Genomic DNA, 19,173 nt, shown 5'->3' on the forward strand with positions numbered 1-19,173 from the left:
ACAAAACATTGAAAAAAACTGCACATTTTGATATACTCATAGCAAATATAAATAAAATAACAGAAAATAAAGTATTTCTAATCGAAACAAATGCCTACATACCTGTGAAAACACATACAGCTGGCCTAAAGAAGGCGAGAAAAACCACCATGGTCACGTGAGACCAGCATGCTAACTACGAGTCCTGCTGCTAGCATTAGCAGGTTTGCAAGTGCTGCATTTACAATCAAAAACACACTTCACAAGACTAACAAGAACAAAAACCACGTTTTAACTAATTAGCAGTATATTTCTACGTTTAAAACTTCATGTAAACGCTTCTTTGATGAGAGTAAACCCTGTAGCTTACCTCTTGTTGGTCGTTACCACGAAGGAAATGCCGCGAACAAACAGGAAGTAGCGCAACCACCAAAATAAAAGTCTTCGCCTAGAACTTACTCAAATAAAGATGACAAAGGAGATTTGGGTGAAAATAATAAGCAAACAAAGACCAAATGGGCTACATAGAGGGGCCGCGTTCAAGGATAAAATGTTGTTCATGGTCTTAAATATTAACCTAGACTTTTGGATTTTTCTTCCTAACTGTAACCCGTCCTCTGGGTCCATGAAACATAGGAAAAAGTTCAGCACTGGCCGCACGTATTTAAAAAATATGTGCGAATATTGAAATTATGAAATAAATGCATGCTCAGAAGATCATAGAACCCTGCTACTACTTCTTTTATGACAATTTTTCGTATTTTACAGAGTTCTGCGTATGTCAATATGATTTATTTTACAATCGAAAGTGTGACGGATGTAGCCTAAGCGTCTGTTCGGATCGGACACTTATAGAGTCCACGTACACAGTTCAAATCCAATCTTTGATCAGATTAAATATATTTTGCACTTACAAATGCAGTGAATAAAGGTATGAAAGGAGTCTGCAACCTGTTGCTCTTTTATCCCCGTATTGGAGCTCTTTAGCTTTAATTTAAAATTCTAACGATTGAGTAAATAGGAGGTTAGTTGGTTAAGTTTGAGTCATTTCTGTTTAAATTTTTAACATGTCAAGCATTTAACAAAAACAGTTTAATTTACTGTCAGAGACTCTGTCAAAATGTTCATTCATTTTTTATTTTTGATTTATTGTTAAGTCAAACAAAAGTCTCTAAAAGTTATTTTTATTATTATTTTGGTAAATTACACTGAATCAGTTTAAGTTTTGAACAAATGTGGTTTAAAATGATTGAAAATTATTTAAAGTTGGGTGTTTTTAATACTAAGCTCAGGTTATTCTACTGTAAATGTTTTGAGTTTTTTTTTAATAAATAGATTCTAATGCAATTTTATTTTTGAGACTAAAAGAAAAAAGCACACGATAAATACTGTGCTTGCCTGCCTTGCATTTTTAATGTAAGAAAAGCTGCTGCAGCAGGACTTTTTTACACAGAGTGGGTTTTATTTTGAAAAGAACTAGTGTGTGCTTCTGTCAAAAGTAAAAGAAGTTAAAGTTAGACACTGTTGCAATTTAATTATTGTAATATTTAAAAATTGAGTTTATAAATAAATGCTTAATTGCCAATGAAGTATAAATATTGTACATTTTTTAACGATGAAGTGGGAATTTGTGGCTGTTGTTGGGTTCTGGTCTGTAAGAAACTAAACTAAATGGTTGCAGACCCCTTATCTACGAGAACTGGACTGAGTGAACCCGACCCCATGGTGTTCCAATCAGGAAGTGGCTTCAAGACTAAAATTCAAAAGACTTCTATAGAGAAATAAACAGCTGTTACTCAGTCAGAATAAAAATTCTTGCTCTGATGCCTTCTTTTTTTTTTAAATGTTCTTGATAATCTTCTGTATTTTAGGATTTCTTTCTCAATTGCAAGTTATTTAAGTTATAAGCTGACCCATCAGATGCCACAATAAAAGTAGGTCGATTCTGCTGTTGCTGCTTCCCACATTATTGATGACTCAACAAATTTTAGCAGCTTTAATGAAGATGTGCTAAGATTGCAAAACATGGTTTGTGAATGCACAGTTAGAGACATGAGGCGTTCAGGGAAAGTTTATGCAAAATTGAAAACAGAAATTATATCATAATAGCAAAGACTCCCTCACAGATGTGGATTTGGCAATTCTTTTAGCTAATGAGTCAACTCAGGATTTCTAAGAATTGTTTACTGATGATGTTTATTCATGGAAGAGTGACACACTGCAGACAACAGACATGGAAATGTGTATCTCTATGTGATGCATAAAGACAGGATTAGCAAAAACGTGATTCCAAATATGACATCATTTTTGTTTTTTATGATAAAAATCAACCCCATCTGTTTGTTTTATCCTTCAACAATACTCAGAAACAGTTAAATTGATGTGGGTCAGTCTAAAGGAGAAAGCAAAACTCACATAACACACTCACATACTGACAATTATGGTCTTAAATGTTGATTTCGAAGGTTTATTTTTGATAAATGCTTTTGTTAAATTTCAGCTTTTTGCTTTTTCTTTGTTCCTGCATGCATTGTTCTTTTTTTTCTTTTGCTTACATAACCTCGAATCCCATTCATTTCCAAACACAGCAGATCTTCTTCATTGTGTGTTCTTCTTTTTCACTAAATGACTGTTTGTGCACAACTGTTACGGTCATTCCTGCCACCTTCTGTAAATACAATTGAAAACTATAAATCTGTCTCTATCACTCCGTCAGTTCAGTAGCGGTTTGGTTGTTGCTGTTTTTACTTAATGCGTCTTAGAATTTCTATTGTTTTAACTAATGTTTTAATCTATGCAGTGCCTCATCAAATTATAGTCACAGCTTCTTCACTATTTTCCTATTTTTGCATCTGTTTTATAATTGTTTCTTTTACATAATGTATTTTAAAACTTTTTGTGTGTTATACATATATGCTTTTTTTGTTCAGAACCTTGTGCTCAACTGCAAGTTGAAGAAAAGTGCTATATAAAATTATTGATTGATTGATTGATCGATCGATCGATCGATTGGATGAAAAAATCTTTTTTAAATCCTTACCAAGGGTGAAATGGCAAATTACTCAATTACTGTTCCACTTTGGCCTCCATTTATGTCAAGAATCCAGATGTTTTAATAAATATTTAAAAATCAAAATTATGCTTAAATGTTAAAGAAATTAATTTTCTATACTTTATTCTTACTCTGAAAAAACTTTAAATTGATTGAATTTGCTAACTTGTTAATCACTCAGAAGGATGAAACACTTTCACATGATCAGTCCTATTCCCTTTTAAGTGTTTTTTTTCTCTTTATGAAAAAATTAAATAACGATGAGCGTAAAATTTATTTTAGACACTTTTATTAAGTGTTCAGCTTGGGGGCCCCAAGGTGTTGGGGATCCCAGGCGATTGCCTAGCTTTGCCAAATGGTGAGTCAGTTTTATTTAAAAACCTGATAAATCCCTAAAAAAAATCCGCTTAAGTTTTAATTGAATCACAAAACAGTTCTACTTTCACATTTTCTGTCTTTATTTTAAACTATAAGTATAAAACATCTGTGTTCTTCCGCCTTCAAAAAGGGGTCTTGATATTTAATCTGACTTTTAAACATTAGAGTGTGGTCACTAATGTTCCTCAAATACTGTGATCATTTGAGGAATTGTGACCTGGAATTTTAGTATTTTCTTCCAGACTGGATCTCATTTCCTTCACAAGTTTCTAAATCATATGTTTTTTAAAGTGGCATTTTTGTATTATTTACACAAGCAGTATTTATTAATTTATGAATTCGTTCACCAAATATAGACTTCTGGTTATGAAACCTGCAGTTCCAGCAGTAGACACCAGGTGAGGCCAGGTGAGGATGTGACGTGCAGGGCGTGTTTTTGCAGTTTCTTCCTTATTCAAGTTTGACTTTAGGAAGAGTGATGAAGGTCATTCCTCCACAAACGAGGAAGCTGGTGAGATGATGGAGAGAGTGGAGCTGCAACGTCACCGCAGGAACTTTCCTCTATGTGGGTGACTATAGAAAAACAAGCTTCCAGGTAAATCCAGAGCCCTCCCTCGGTGAGCGTGCAGCCTCCACCTGCGCCCACTCGGGTTTCTGTTTGTGTGTCTACAGGTGCAGTCCCCGCGCAGGATGCCTGCAGATGTGGCTACCCCCATTTGCGCGGGGGGCACAAAAATCGAATTGGTTATCAGATAAGGTGGGTGATGGGAATCTGCAGGAAGATGCAGGTGGAGGTGAGTGTCAGCAGGAGGAGCGTCGGGGTAAAAGGGTCAACTCTGAAGGAGAGCAATCTGCAGGAGCACCACCTTTCACCTTTTGGTCACAGTTGGCACACTTTTAGGAACCTCAATGTGACAGCAGAGGTGCATGTGGGAGGAAGATGATGTTAAGTCACCTGACTCAACCTCAAAGCACAGATGAACCCATGAGCCACAGAAATGCCGCCTAAAATTACAGAAAAAGCCCTAAATGTCACCTGAGTGACTTCTTGACAGATGAGCTCCAAGAAAAAGACACAGAAATAGATACAGTTGAATAATTGACCTTTTCATTAAATAAATGTGCTGTTTAAGTAAAAAAAAAAAAAGGTTTCACATCATGAACTTGACTCAGGTCTGCTCGGATGAAGATTAAATCTCTGCTGAAGATCATTCTGACGGGAGACACAAGCACATGATGGCGTGGGTCTGTACGAAGAAAAACGGCTCATTTATGGGGAAGATTTTGATTTTTAGAAGTAGATATTATCAGCAGTCTGTGGAAACATAAGAATACAGATCACAGTTTAATAAAAAATAATGGAAAATAGGCTTAAATTAAAAAAAAAAATACACGTTAGATAATTATATGAACCAGAAAATAAGATTGTTTTAGCATTATTGTCTGATAAGAAGATTGTTTAAACTTGAAAGCAGACATCGAAAAATACATTTCTTTAACTTTTACAGAATTAATTTAACAAAAGCACAGATTAATATACTTTAAGAATTTTTGTGACACAAAATTGGTTTTAGTGAAATCTAAAGTTGTAACTTTGTTCAGTTTAAACCATAAAACATTTTTTTATAAACAAATACAAAAACTTTTGAATGAAAAGTAAAAAAAAAAGAATTAATTTTTTTAGTGGATTTGTGTCAAAATGAATCGTGTGAATCTGAATTTAATCCACTGAGGAATTAGGCTGAAATAATCCACCAAGTTTTTCTCTCATTTAAACTTTTTAAAATGTTTTTCCTGCAGTTTTTTTATTTTTTATTAAAATATTATTTGGTTTAAATTAAGGAAGTAAGGGGAAAAAAGTTTCCGAAGTTTTCAAGATATAGGAAATTAAATGAAAACTAAAATGAAATAGTAAAATTTTATTAATTGAATATTTTTGTTATATTTGTGGGGATTTTTATCATAGTGTGAACATGTGTGTGTGTAGAGGGGCTATTTGCATTGGATGTATTCTATACATTTTTTGTACTATGTCTTGCTTTGTTGTTTTTAAGATTTGATTATATTTTTGATGTAAAAAACTTTGTGCGACACAAGTGGAAAAGTGCTACACAAAAACGTTTGATTTTTATTTATTTTAAACAATTGTTCATTTCCAGTCATATTAAAGTTCTTGCTAATTAAAAAGGCAAATGTAATAAACGTCTAGAACTTAGTTTGGTTCCTTGATTAAAACAGAAAAATACATGCTTATTAGGTAAGATATACTGTATATTTTTTTCATTTTTTTTTCACTTTTTTTAAAAAACCTCCAGCAAAGGTTTCTCACTGGTGTGTAGAAACCGCATCCCTTCAGGTTCTGAGGTGAACTGCCGTTTCCTGTTTGAAGTGAAACTTCAGGTTTCTCTCATTAGAAAAACCTGAAGTCACTCTTTTTAGTTCGTCTGTAAGAAGTTAAAATATTTGACCTTAAAATTGTCAAAGTGAAGACGTTTTGTCACCACATCTAAAGTAAATTCAGATTCCTGCTGTTTCTCCTTCTGAGCGGGTCGACCCCACACAGTCAGACTGAAAGGTGACTGCAGAGACGTTAGCTGGATGATCATAGATCATACACCAAAGGCTTGCCCGCAAAACTCCAGTGGGGAAAATGACCACCAAAGATATCTAGAATATGGAAGAAAAATAAAAGATTTTTTATTTTTTTTTATCTTATTCTCAAATTGGCTGTTTTTCAAATCAAATTCTCCACAGAAGAAGCATTTACTAAGTCATAAAACCATGGTGGCCTTAAAGTGAAAATGTCCCTAAACCAAATATTAAAGATCACAATAACAATTAAAAACAATAAAAATTAAAGTCACAAGCGCTCTTGTTAGAGCTGCATGTAACAAATTGATGTAAAAACGACTTAACTGTTGCAAACTTGCAACGCTCACGCCGTTCAAAACCTAAAATTTTTCAAAGCAACATTTTTGATGAGTTTTCATTAGTATCTGGCACTAAAGGGGCTTTTTTTCTTTTTATTATTTAAAGATGGCGGCCTCTTCCCAAGGTCAAGGGTCAACAAACAAACTGTGGTGGTTGTAGACTTAAGCTAAATATCGTGGGAAACCATGGAAATCAACAAATCTTACAGTTTAGGTCAGGGGTCCCAAAACGTTTTCTTATGAGGGCCACATTTGTTTTCTTCTCTGAAGGGGGGCTGGGGTCAGTTTGTAGGCTAACAGAAAAAATGTAACAATCACAGCCTAAGCGTAAACTTTTATGTTTTTTTCAGAAAGCTACACATTGCCAAATTTTAAATAATTTATTTCTGCAATTTTCACTGAAAAAAAAACTTGATATATACCCTAACCTGCAATAATGCTAGTGTGAATGCTGTAAGCTGAATGTGGGGTTTTTTTTTTACTAAAAAAAAAAAAACTAAGCATTTTTCTCTCACCTCTCTTTAGTCAAATTTTCATAAATTTGCTTCTGTGGACAAAAACAATTTTAAAGATTGCTTTAAGAGAAAATTGATCAAGAATTTATTGAATCCATATTAATAAAATAGAAACTATAGAAGTTTGTTTATTTTCACATCTTATCAATTGACCAAAGTTCATTTGAAAATTATTATGTGTGAGTGTGTATGTGTGCTGTGTGTATTAATGCAAATATTCTGTATCTATTTATGATTAGTGGCAGCAGTTTCTGTCATTTTATGTATTCTTTATTCAGTTCATGAATTCATATCTTAAAAAAATTGATTTATCAAAGTATTTATTTGTCTTTTTCTTTTTTATTGCTGAAATTGTTTTAAATAAACCATATCAATCAGTTTTGTATTTTTGAGAGACAACTGCATTAATTTCTTCTCCATGTTTAAATCTTGGATTTAGTGTAATTATAATTTCACTGATTAGAGTTAATATTTAAAGACGCTAAAAAATGTTAGAATTTACGAGTAAACTTCTTAGAATTTGAAGAAAGAGACGTTCTTGTTTGAATGTGTAACATCAAAGTGACAAAAATTAAACTCTGTTCTCCTGAAAAAACACTTTGCGCCACGAGGGGGCAGCAAAACCCCAAACGCACGTGAAGCGCCATCAAACAAACACCAACGAAAAAGTCCGCGAGCGCAGTTGACTGCAGCCCGAACAGGCCCGATTAGGATTTCCGGAGGTTTTAGCTTAAATTAAAGTTTGGATTTTAGTTTTTGGTGTGAATCTAAGAGGGGCGCGCCGGTGGTAACGCAGTATCCGTGTTCCTGGGCTCCACGGTCCGCCTGTAAACATGAACGTGACCCTAAACAAAAGCCTGGACGAGGACGAGGCGCGGGTGGTGGAAAACGCGATCCGACTGGCGGTGGACTCGGTTCTGAACGTTCTGTCCGGCCTCAGCGGCGTCAAGGTCCACGAGTACCGGAGAATGGTGGCCGACAGGGACAAAGAGATCCAGCGACTCGAGCGCAGGCTCGCGGAGATCGAGCGCGAGCTCCAGCTACTGCGCCGGCGCGGCTGCACGTGCGAATTGTTGCGGGACGAACCCGTCCTCGGCCGGGCCCGGAGCTGCGAGGAGCAGAACGAGACCAGAACCAGCGAGAAGACGGACGGGCCAGTGGAGTGTGAGATGAGCGTGTCCTGTAAGTGAACGCAGCACGGAGGACACTTCACGGTCCGCTCGGATTTTTCATGTGCGTCACCATGGCAACAGATGCTAAAATACACCTGACTAAAATCAGAAGGAAACACTATATACACACTAGTTTCTCTCAAGTTGAGAAACTTTTAATTAATGAAATTTTTATTTGTTTTTATCACTTTATCATACATTAATACAATACTCATTCCGTTCAATAAAGCATTATTTTTGAGCTCTTTAGCGATGGAGTTCTGATTTAAAAAATATTTTTTAAAATGGTTTTGGTCTTTGAAAAGCTACAATTTGGATTTTTATGTTATTTGAATCCAGAATAAACATCTTCAAAATTGGTCTACTTTGCTCCAGTAATTTGTAATAAAAAAAAAAAAATAAGTTGAGTTGAAAAAAAAAAAGGTTTCACATCATGAACTTGACTCAGGTCTGCTACAAAGTTTTGTATTAGACACTCCCATTAAAAAACAATTTTATTTTTAGTATATGAAAGCAAAGATACTTTTGTTCATGTAGTACAGGGGTGGCCAACCCTGGTCCTCAAGAGCCTCAACCCTGCCTGTTTTCCAGCCCTCCCTGGACTGCTTGATGCTGACAACCTAAATCAGGTGTGTTCAGCTAATCAGGATGTGGAATTACTTGAGTCAGCTAATCAGCAGCAAGCTGGTCAGGGAGAGCTAGAAAACAGGCAGGGTTGAGGCTCTTGAGGACCAGGGTTGGCCACCCCTGATGTAGTACAACCTGATACTTTCTCTTTAGATTGTGTGAAAACTGGACTTCACCTCCATTTCTGATAATCCATTCTCTCGTTTCCAGTGGGTATTTTTAGTTGCCCCCCCTCTGACATCTCCTCCCGAAGTTCCGAGTCCGCTTCCTGGTCCCCCCCCTCCAGACAGACCGCGGACCCCCCCTGCACCTCCTACTCCTCCGAGACTTCAGCGGCAGACAGAAGCCTGACTCCTCGCAGCGTCAAACAGGAGCCTGCTGACATCAGCACCATCACCATCAAGTGGGAGGAGGGAAATTTTCAGGAGATAGCCTGCGACCCCCCAGCGGATGGGGAGAGACCTGCTGAGGCTGGTAAATCTACAAAATGGATAAAAGGGGAGAAATGCAGCTTTATTTAGACCGTTCTGTGACGGATTTTGTCTGGTTGTTGCAGAGAAGACAAATGAGATGAGGGAGGAGCCTCAGGGTGACCCCGGAGAACAGCACCTCCTGGAGGCGGAGCAGCTCAGGTGAGTCTGAGTCTCCTCCCACTTTTGGATAAAAACTTTTGTTATAAATTAAAATAGTTCCCTTATTCAAATCTGGAGACAAGCAGAACATTAATAATTATAGGCCCATTTCTTTACTCTATCGGTTCTCTAAAATTTTTTGCAAAAATGTTTTTGCGAAAAAGTTTGATAATTTTATGGAAAAATATTCTCTTTTGAATGACAATCAGTATGGTTTTCAAGATAATAGTTCAACGGCATTAGCATTATTTAAAATAGCTGATGTCATTACAACAGAATTAGACAAAAAAATCCTATAATTGTGTTTTAACTGATTTAAAGAAGGCATTTGACACAATTGATCACAACATTCTGTTTGCCAAACGTCCATCTTATTGTATTAGAGGTGTTGCATTTCAATGAGTGATTATTTACTTAGATAATATGCAGAACATTTATCAAAACACCAAAAAAATACATTGTGGTATTCCACAAGGCTCTGTACTGGGGCCACTTGCTTTTTTATTTTATACATAAATGATCTTTGTGATGTCTTGAAAATATTGTTCTGTTTGTTCTGTTTGCAGACGACATCAATTTTTTTTTTTCTGGGTGAAACTTGGATACTTTAGTTTGTACTATCGAGCAAGAAATGATTTTACTTCAGAAATGGTTCAATAGAAACAAATTCAATTTCAATGAAACAAAGTTTATGTCGTTCAGCAACAAAACATCCTCTTCAAATCTTAAATTTAAGTGGAATGATGTTAATATACTGTGAAAAAGTTCATGAATTTAGACTTTTGGGGATTATTGTTGATGAGAATTTAAACATGGAAGCAACATATTGCTTATATAAAAACATAAAAATTGTGCAATTTTTAACTAAGTTGAATGTTTGTTAAATTAAAAAGCTAAGTTTATAATGTGTTTCTCCTTGATTTTACCATATTTTCATATTGTTTTCAGTCTGGGGTGATTCTTAAGAGTCAAACCTAAACCTTTAATAATTTTGCAAAAACATATGATTACGGATAATGCAGATGACTCCCTACAATGAGCACACCTCTGAACTATTTCTGAAGTCAAGAATACTCAAATTTAAAGATTTATGTTGTTTGCAGACGCTGCTGCTAATGTTTAAGTCCAAAAATGTTGTGTTGCCATGCAGTTTACAACATCTTTTTTTTTGTAAATAAAGGAAAATAGCAGAAGAAATTAAGACTTTAAAGTAGATTAAGTAAAAACTACACTAAAGCAAATGACAATCTCCTTTACTGGGGTCAAAAATTGAATTTGTTGGATAGTGATCTGAAAAAGAGTGATTATTGATCGTTTTAAGTTTAAATGCAAAAACAAAAAGATTGATTTCTATGCAGGATTATATAAATATATTGTTCCTGTTTGTATTATTGTTATTATTAGGGGTTTCATCCTAGAGGTTTCATCCTGGTGGAACCATTCAGAGGTGATGTATGTAAAATGAATCTCTTCACATCTTTGTCTTCAAGCAGGATGAAGAAGAGGAGCGTCCCGACGTGTGAGCTGCCAGAAGAAGCTCAGAGGCTGAAGAGGGCGGCCTGGAGAGCAGCGTCCCGGCGCTACTACGCCCGTAAGATCGCCCGGCAGAAGGTGAACCCCCAGCGCTTCGCCCCTCTGGCTCCCGTCCTAAACTCCCAGGAAGCTCCGCCCCACTACTTGCTGGACAGGAGAAGTGCGCTGATATCGCAGTTCCCTGAGGAGTCGCAGGTGATGCAGAGGGAGGCGTGGAGGGCTGCGTCCCGCAGGTACTATGCCCGCAAAACCGCCCGCCCGCAAATGCAAGGCCACCAGTTCGGACACTTGATCCTCAACCCGGCCGGATCCACGCAGGGGGCAAACGGAGAGGGGCCCCACTGCGCCAACGGAGGAATTATGTGCAGCTGATAGACGGACGGCGATCCTCAGAGAAATACGGTTGAGGCATTTTTGATCAATAAGCTAACAGGAACGCTCATCCTGGATCGGGAAAAACTCCAGTCTGCTGATCATCTACTGATCCACATGCTGCGTTCACAGAAACACCGGAAAACGCAGCTTCTGGAAGTAAACACGACTCTGTTCGTCCAGTCTCAGCATGAGTCAGCAGACGGCTGATGCGTTCAAGTGTCTTATTCAGAATGGAAGTCATGATTTAAAGCCAGAACGTTTCACATTAATACAGAATAAACCTCAAAAATGTTTCAATAAAAGATAGAATAAATCCTGTGACATGTTTTTAGAGCATTAAGACTTTTTTTGACTTTCTAAATGTATAAATTCAGATTTATCTTCTCTTTGTTTTGAGGGTGTCTATTTTTCTGGGTTTTTTTGTAGTTTAGTGGTGAAGATTCTGACTGCAGGAACAGCAGCACAGCGCCCCCAGTGCCCAACACATGTAACTACGGTCAATCCATGTTTACACATTTTAACACAACATTCATGTATTTTTCTCAAGAAATAAACAACTAAATAAACTGGAGTTTTCTGTTTCTGCAAGATGAATAGTTACGGATTTCTGAAAAAAATATTTTCCCAAAAGTTTTTATGAAAAGTATCCATATATGTATTGTTTCTGATCAATAAAAACGTTTTTTTCAACAAATTTATTTCTAAAAAAGTAAATCTATACAATCAAGTGTTATTAAAAAATAAAGAGTACATCAAAAAGATGACAGCCACAGGAAGTCAAAGAAAAGACAAGAATCCAGATGTGATGTTTGGATGAAAAGTCTCCTTCCAGCTGGTTTTACGAACTGCATCAAAGCGATGAAGAGGAGGAGCTTCATCTGGTCCACTAAGATCTGAAATAAAGAACAGTTCTAATCAATGAAACAGATGATTTTGAACATATGATTATCATTCCTGCAAAGAGACAAATTCATTATTAAGGATTAGAGGTGCAAAGACAAACTAAAATGTTAAAAACACGATAATTCCAGTAGATTCTACTGGAATTATCGTGTTAATAGTTGAAAAGATACAGAATATTGAAAGTTTTATGTTTCAACATAACTGGTGTTAAATTGTTAGAATATAAAACATTTAACCCCTTTATATGAACAAAAGATTAATGTCAATTTCCTATAAAGATTGTGAGATTACTTAAAGATTAACCAGTTTGAGACCAACTTTCAAAATGACCTCCCTGAAAGGATTAGTGGGTAAAATCTGTTTTTCTTTTTTAACTCCCTGTTATGTATTTACATTTAAAAATCTAAAAAAGTATATTTCCACTTTGAAACTTCCCCTGTTGCGTAAGCACGAAAGGAAACTTGAACCTAAAAAGAAAAGTGTGGGATGATTGTAATAAGGTTTGTGTAAATGTGTACATTTGTTCCTTTTTTGTTGAACTATTGTTGGTTTTTGTGTTTAAGTTAGTCTATAAAAGGTTTACGAAAAAGGGGTTTTATTAAAAATCATTTAGGGCTTAAAATGTTTTATTTTTTGTCTGAGATTTATTACTGCAGACTAAACTAAAGAGGTGATGGGAGAGCAACCTAAACTGAGGCTACAAGTGAACATCTGGATTACAGAGATTAAAAAACAGTTTATTTTACTATTCGTGGTGGATCTCAGTTAAGATTTTGTAAATCTAACTAATCAAATTTAAATCAGAGCGAATTAAGAAACTCATTTTTAAAACTATTAGGCACACTTAAAATCCTTGAATTTATCCAAACATAGAAAGTCTGCTGTGTAATCTGCTGCACCTTAATTATTTTATTCGTCATTAACTAGAGAGCCACAATGAAGGAGTCGAAGAGCCTCATGTTACAGACACCTTCCTTAGGGGATGAGTCAAATATTTTACGCACCAAGGTAGGTGCATGATGGGACTTAAATTTTAACAGGAGAGCTGGAATAAAGTGGTGAGATGTTCTGTATTTGTGACAGAGGATTCCAAGGTGGAGGTGGGACTGAACCAAGGACCAGCTTTGACCTCCTCTCATGTTTCCATGGTGATGGAGACTGACCAATGAGGTTTGACAGGAATCTGTTTAATGTTTGATGACATTGTGATCTACAGTGAGAGCGAGGAGGAGGAGGAACATCGAAAGAGGTGGAGGTTTACTCTGAAAATGACAGGAAGGAAGGTCAGGACAAAGAAGGAGCAGCCATGCTGTTAGTTTGGAGGCAGTGGCTCCAAGAAAGGAAGAGGAGGTAGGGCGGAGCCCCCGGTGTTTCCCGCTACCCCCCACCCCACCCCCATGCGCTCTCCTAACAGATCAACAAACCGCCTTCCAGCACAAGCGCATTTTTGCGCGGATCCAGGCGCAGCTGATGCCGCACAGGTGCGCCCTCGCATCATCCTTGTCAGACCTGAGCACCCCCCACCCCCATCCTCCTCCTCCTGTCTGCGCGCTACAAATAGATTCGCTGCGCAGCTGCTGCAGCAGATGCTCCGTTAGTGGCGCGCGCTCGGCTTCAGCGACGGTTTGAATAGCAGGATGTTTACGCGCGGGAGGCCCGGAGCTTTGGAGACATAAAGGAGGTTCTGTCTGTTCTATTGGACAAAGCTGTGGTTGATCTGTGGATGCGCGCGCACATGGTGGAATATGACGCGGAAAACGCCGCACCAAGACTCTGTGGGTTCTGTGAGCAGCTGCAGCGGAGAACCCGACACGCAGGAAGGCGGATGACGTAAATCCAAATCCACCTGCCTGGTTCTGCTGGAGGCTGGAAGTCAGGCAGTAAACGGGACAGCTGTCCCTACCAAAACATGCACGAGGCTGTTTGCTGTCAGTGCGACGCACGGAGAGACTCCGGCTGCTGACGGTTTGACGCAGAACTCGTTTTTCCACCTGCTGGGGGAGCAGTTTCGTCCGCGCGCCGAGATTGCGCTTGTAATCCACATCATTGTCAAAATCTTCTCTTTGATCTTCTTAATTATGATTCAACCTAAATTTGTGGGTTGAAGGATGTTTCTGTCAAAATAAAGTCATTAAATAAACAGTTTTCCCCTTAAATCTGTCTGTGGATTCTCTGCGTAATTCTGAACCTTCAACTCGCACCGCCTCCGTCTTTGTTTGTCTCTCAGACAAAGATATTACATATTCAATAGAGTTTGTGTTTAAAACAGAGAAGTTAAGATAATTTTACATTTATCTACCAGTTTATCTAAAATAATTTAAGCTTTTCCACCGATTAAACCCTTTGGAGAACCTTCTGCGCCTCTGGAAACTCCTGTGCGCTCTTGGATTCATTTTCGGCGCATTTGGGTTTTCCTTCAAACAGATTTAATTCTTTGGGTTTTAAAAGTCTAATTCATAAGAAAAATGTCTCGTCTCACCAGAAAACTCCACCAATGGCGTCTCTGTGGTGCTGTTTGGGTGTCTCAGAGCTTGGAGACGCATGAATGTCAGCTGGGAGTCTGGAGAGTTCAGCTGCGCTTTCGCCCAGACACTTGCGCCACAGAAACAACTGGAGGGCTGTTGGTTGGGGCAGAAGAAGTCGACATTTTAGGGGGTGGATCAACGTCTTCAAAATAATAGAATTTTATAATTTATTACATTTTTTACCCAATATTTTTACTCATATTGGATGCTGGGTTTTTGGGAATAAAATGGCATTTTAAAGTCAAAATGGGCTTAAATTTGGGTAATTTTTACGATGTTTTCATATATAACCACCCCTACATATTCTACAAACATGGAAGTGTCCTTCCTGCAGGGATTCATGGGAAAGAGGAGGAGGCTAGCCTGCTTTCGAAGTCAAGACGTTGGAGTTGCTGTCACAAAGGTAAGAAATCCTCACTTCCAGTCCTTCCAATGGTGCCAAAGTTGGCTGAGAAGCTAAAAGAGGCTCTGGAGTCAAGGTTTTTCTGGAAAAATCGAAGTTTTCAGGTGTTTTTTGGGTGGATTAGTTGTGTTTGTTAGCAGGGAGGATCAGGGCCCAATGGTGGAGCTCTAACAAGGAAATAAAGTAGTTTGGCTGAAGGGAGCCAGAGGCCGTTGCGCACAGAGAGCGGAGAGGATGCTGGGCTCTTTAAGAGTCACAAATAAATTTAAGAAGTCATTTAAAACTTTTAACTTCTATATATAATCTAAATTAGCAGCTGTTGTTAAAGGTTTCTAAGCTCTTTGGCTCCTGCGCCACACAGTCAGGAAGCTCCAACAGACTGTCAGGACGCAGCAGGAGAAGGTGGTGGAGGAGGAGGTGAGTTCAGGCGCAGACTGGTGAGGAGGAACGCAGGAGGTGAACTTTCTGAAAGCTCTCAGGCTCGTTTCAGATCACGAGATCCAAGATGGCCTCTCTGTGAGACAGGTGAGAGGCAGTGACACTCCCCCAGCAGAGTTTAGGGCCCTAGACTGCATGAAGGGGCCAAACAGCTGAGCAGGACTCAGCAGCCTGAAGTCAGTTCAAGCTGTCCACAAAGGGTTAATAAGCAGACTGACTGTAATGCAATTTGACAAATTAGCATTAATAGCAAAAATGTTATTGAATATGATCCTGGAGAGGGATGGATCAGGTCTTACCTTCAGGTGTCCTTCAGTTTGATGGAGAGAAATGTCTGTTTTCCTGCTGCTGAAGATCTTCTGGAACCAAAGACACACAAAATATGTATTTTGTTTATTTATTTAGTAAAGGATAAGAATAAACAAATATTAATGGTTGAGTTTATCCATGAGCTGAAGTGATGCTTCCAGTCCACAGAGGTGGTGCTGAAAGCTGCAGTGCTGCCCCTGCTGGTGGATCCATGATCAGGCTTCATATTTGAGCCAGTTTTCCTCTAAATCTGCCTCTGTGTTGACTCAGAAAGAGACTTTTCCAGCTCAGCCACCAAAATTTTCCTCACTTTGTCGCATTTCTTGTTTTGGAAGCAGCAGGTTTCTAGCAGCAGCAGGTTCTGCAGGTTTGCATGAGGTTCTGTGAGATGCTCGGACTCTTCCTCCTTCTAAACATCTACTCTTCTTTCAGGAGTTGTGGTGATCAGAAGCGGCTAAACTCCAGCTAGAAAAAGTTGACGTAAGTATCGGCATGAACATTTGTTTAAGCAGTGGTGAATCTAGAGTTTTCTGCAGTTCAGACTGAAGGAACAGGATGCCGTTTGAGATCTGCAGCTGCTGGTGTGACATGTTTAAACCTTTTAACGGGGCCTTAGAAAGTTTTAAAAGCACTGAATTATTAAATTACAAATAATACCTTAAAAAGCCTTTAAGAATAGAACAGTCTTTATTGTATCACTGCACACTTGTACAGTGAAATTAAAAGAAGTCCCATTTCCTTGGTGTAGAAAGCAACAATAATAAAATGTAAGAAAAAAATATAAAACAAAGTGCCAGCGCTAGATTAAAAATATCATCTTATATATAAATGCTAAAATAATAAAAGGTAAAACAATAATACCAAGCACACATCTCCCATTCTGCATGCATCATATTTTACACCTTTAAGTTTAACTTGTTGCTCTTTCATAAAAACTGTTCTTGAACTGATTGGTTCTTCACTTCATTGACTAGTATATTTTTCCAGAGGGAAGCAGTTTGAACAGTTTGTGTCCTGGGTGTGATGTATCCCTGATGAAAAAGTCTGGAATGTTTTTATCTGAGCCCTAAAAAGTGTGCAGTTTGAAATTTCTCTAGCTGCTTGCTAGCTGTTTTGGCTAATTTAGCCTTTTTTCCAGTTTTTTTTAGGATATGTCGAAGTTTAGCTATTTTTTTCAGCTACATGCTAGCCGTTTTAGCTAACCTATGTTTTTTTCCCTTCTTTTTAAGGCTAATTTGACATTTAGCTAATATTTTAGCTGGCTACCAGCTTTAGAATTTTCAGCTGACAGCTTTAGCATTTTCAGATAACAGCTTTAGCATTTTCAGCTATGAAATTTAGCATTTTCAGCTAACAGCTTTAACATTTTCAGCTATCAGCTTTAGCGTTTCAGCTATCAGCTTTAGCGTTTCAGCTATCAGCTTTAGCATTTTCAGCTATGAACTTTAGCATTTTCAGCTATGAGCTTTAGCATTTTCAGCTATGAACTTTAGCATTTTCAGCTATCAATTTCAGCATCTTCAGCTATCAGCACTAGCATCTTCAGCAGCCAATTTCTGCTTACAGCATTCACACTAGCATTATCACAGGTAATGCTATATATCTTTTTTATTTTTTTTTTAAGCTAATGATGGTTAAGATGTGTGTTTTACATCCAGTTTGCTTATGATCCGATTAGTCGACTAACTGGAAAAAATAATCAGTGATTAGTGGACTATTAAGATAGTCATTTGTGACGGCACTACTTTCAGCAGTAAATCTCTCTTTCTGATCTGCAGCAGAATCATGGAAGTGGACAAAGCAAAGCTCCAGGAAGCTGCCATTGTGGGCCTGAATGTCCTGAAAGCCGTCGCTTCAGCCGCCGCTGTGTTCTTCCCGCCCATCGGCATCGCCGGTTCCTTGATTGGCGTGGTTCTAAAATTCGTCGACAAGGACGAGAGCATCGAGAACCTGAAGAACGAGTTCCAGTCGATCCACCGGGGCCTCGACGAGCTCTCCAAGCAGAACCAGCAGACCATGAAGACGATCATCAAGCAGACGGCCGACGGACAGTTCAGCAAAGTGGAGAGGAGCCTCAAGTGGCAGTACGACATGTACATGAAGATGATCAACGCCCCGCCGGACCACGTGAAGAGGAGGAGCGATGAGTTTGTGGAGGCGTACGACGACGAGCTGGGCGACCAGCATCTGAACACGCTGTACGAGAGCGTGATCGGTGTGCACAAGGTGTTCGGCAAACCCATCCTGCAGGTGTACAAGCAGCACTCACGCAATGACCGCGACATCATGACCAAGCTCAGCCACCAGCTCTTCTACCTGTTCAGCATCGGCTGCATCACGCTGATGGCCAACGCCGTCCTCATCGGGGACGACGTGGAGAGCCTGAAGGAGGAGTGGGAGGAGAAGATGAAGCGCGTGTGGACGGAGATGGAGAAAGCTCTGGAAGAATGTCAGTAGAGATGTTTCTGCTGACACGTCCACACCTGTCAAACATCTGTTCGCTAAAATCTCCTTTGAATGATTGTAAATCATCTCCGGCATGGTGGCGCTTCACTAAATGATCTATTTAACGCTTACTGACTAGAACCTGCAAACGTAATCGTCTTTAACGGAACTTTACTGTGGACTTTTGTTTCCAACTAACAGCACTTTGGTAAAGAAAGTTTTCTCTTTTTTTATTTTTTTTTTATAAAAACACTACAGGAGGACTGGGGGGTGGGTGTCAGTTATGTTTGTTCTTTTTAGCGGGGGTCCCCAAACGTTTTCTTGCGAGGGCCACATAACTGTTTTCTTCTCTGATGTGGAGCCGGTTTGTAGGCTAACGGAAAAAGTGTAGCAATCACAGCGCAAACGATAACGTTCATGGTTATCCAGAAAGCCACACATAGCCAAATTTTAAATAATTAATTTCTGTAATCTTCATAAAAAAATGACACTAAAACATTTCAAAAACCAGATGTATAGCATTACCTTCAATAATGCTAGTGTGAATGCTGTGGGCTGAATGTGGCTGCTGAAAATGCTGAAGCTAATAGCTACCTACAATATTAGCAAAATGCAAAATTGTCCTAAAAAACTGCAAAAAGCCTAAATTAGCCAAAACGGCTAGCGTGTTGCTGAAATATTAGCTAAATGTCAAATTAGCCTAAAAACTGATAAAATGTTTCATTTAGTCAAAACAGCTAGCATAAAGCTAAAATATTAGTTCAACTCCAAATGGTCCAAACAAAAAAAAATGGACAAAAGCTTAAATTAGCCAAAACAGCTAGCATGTAGCTAAAATATAAGCTAGTTGCTAAAATGGCCTCCAACAATGGTAAAATGTGAATCACTATCAGACTAATAACTCTCCTCTCCCATCAGAGTTCAGACTGCAGAAAGGTGGAATAAAAAGTCACGTTC

The 19,173-nt window shown here is 38.4% G+C and overlaps 2 protein-coding genes across 4 annotated transcripts; both read left to right on the forward strand.

Moving 5' to 3' along the window:
* Positions 1–7,476: 7,476 nt before the first annotated feature.
* On the forward strand, positions 7,477–11,641 carry LOC112136560. 2 transcript variants are annotated; one of them, XM_024258316.2, is made up of 4 exons: positions 7,477–8,036; positions 8,864–9,127; positions 9,210–9,285; positions 10,776–11,641. In XM_024258316.2, the coding sequence occupies exons 1-4, from the start codon at positions 7,688–7,690 to the stop codon at positions 11,188–11,190; spliced, it is 1,104 nt and encodes a 367-aa protein (XP_024114084.1). In that variant the 5' UTR covers positions 7,477–7,687; the 3' UTR covers positions 11,191–11,641. The 2 variants fall into 2 exon arrangements, with proteins under 2 accessions (XP_024114084.1, XP_024114085.1); XM_024258317.2 differs by having other exon boundaries at positions 10,779–11,641.
* Positions 11,642–14,935: 3,294 nt separating this feature from the next.
* LOC112136561 (protein rapunzel) lies at positions 14,936–18,441 on the forward strand. Of its 2 annotated transcripts, none has more exons than XM_024258318.2 (3): positions 14,936–15,024; positions 16,204–16,251; positions 17,550–18,441. In XM_024258318.2, the coding sequence occupies exon 3, from the start codon at positions 17,557–17,559 to the stop codon at positions 18,226–18,228; it is 672 nt and encodes a 223-aa protein (XP_024114086.1). In that variant the 5' UTR covers positions 14,936–15,024; positions 16,204–16,251; positions 17,550–17,556; the 3' UTR covers positions 18,229–18,441. The 2 variants fall into 2 exon arrangements, with proteins under 2 accessions (XP_024114086.1, XP_024114087.1); XM_024258319.2 differs by having other exon boundaries at positions 17,553–18,441.
* The last annotated feature ends 732 nt before the right edge of the window (positions 18,442–19,173 follow it).

This window comes from Oryzias melastigma, linkage group LG16, assembly GCF_002922805.2.
Source record: "Oryzias melastigma strain HK-1 linkage group LG16, ASM292280v2, whole genome shotgun sequence".
Classification (NCBI taxonomy): Eukaryota; Metazoa; Chordata; class Actinopteri; order Beloniformes; family Adrianichthyidae; genus Oryzias; species Oryzias melastigma.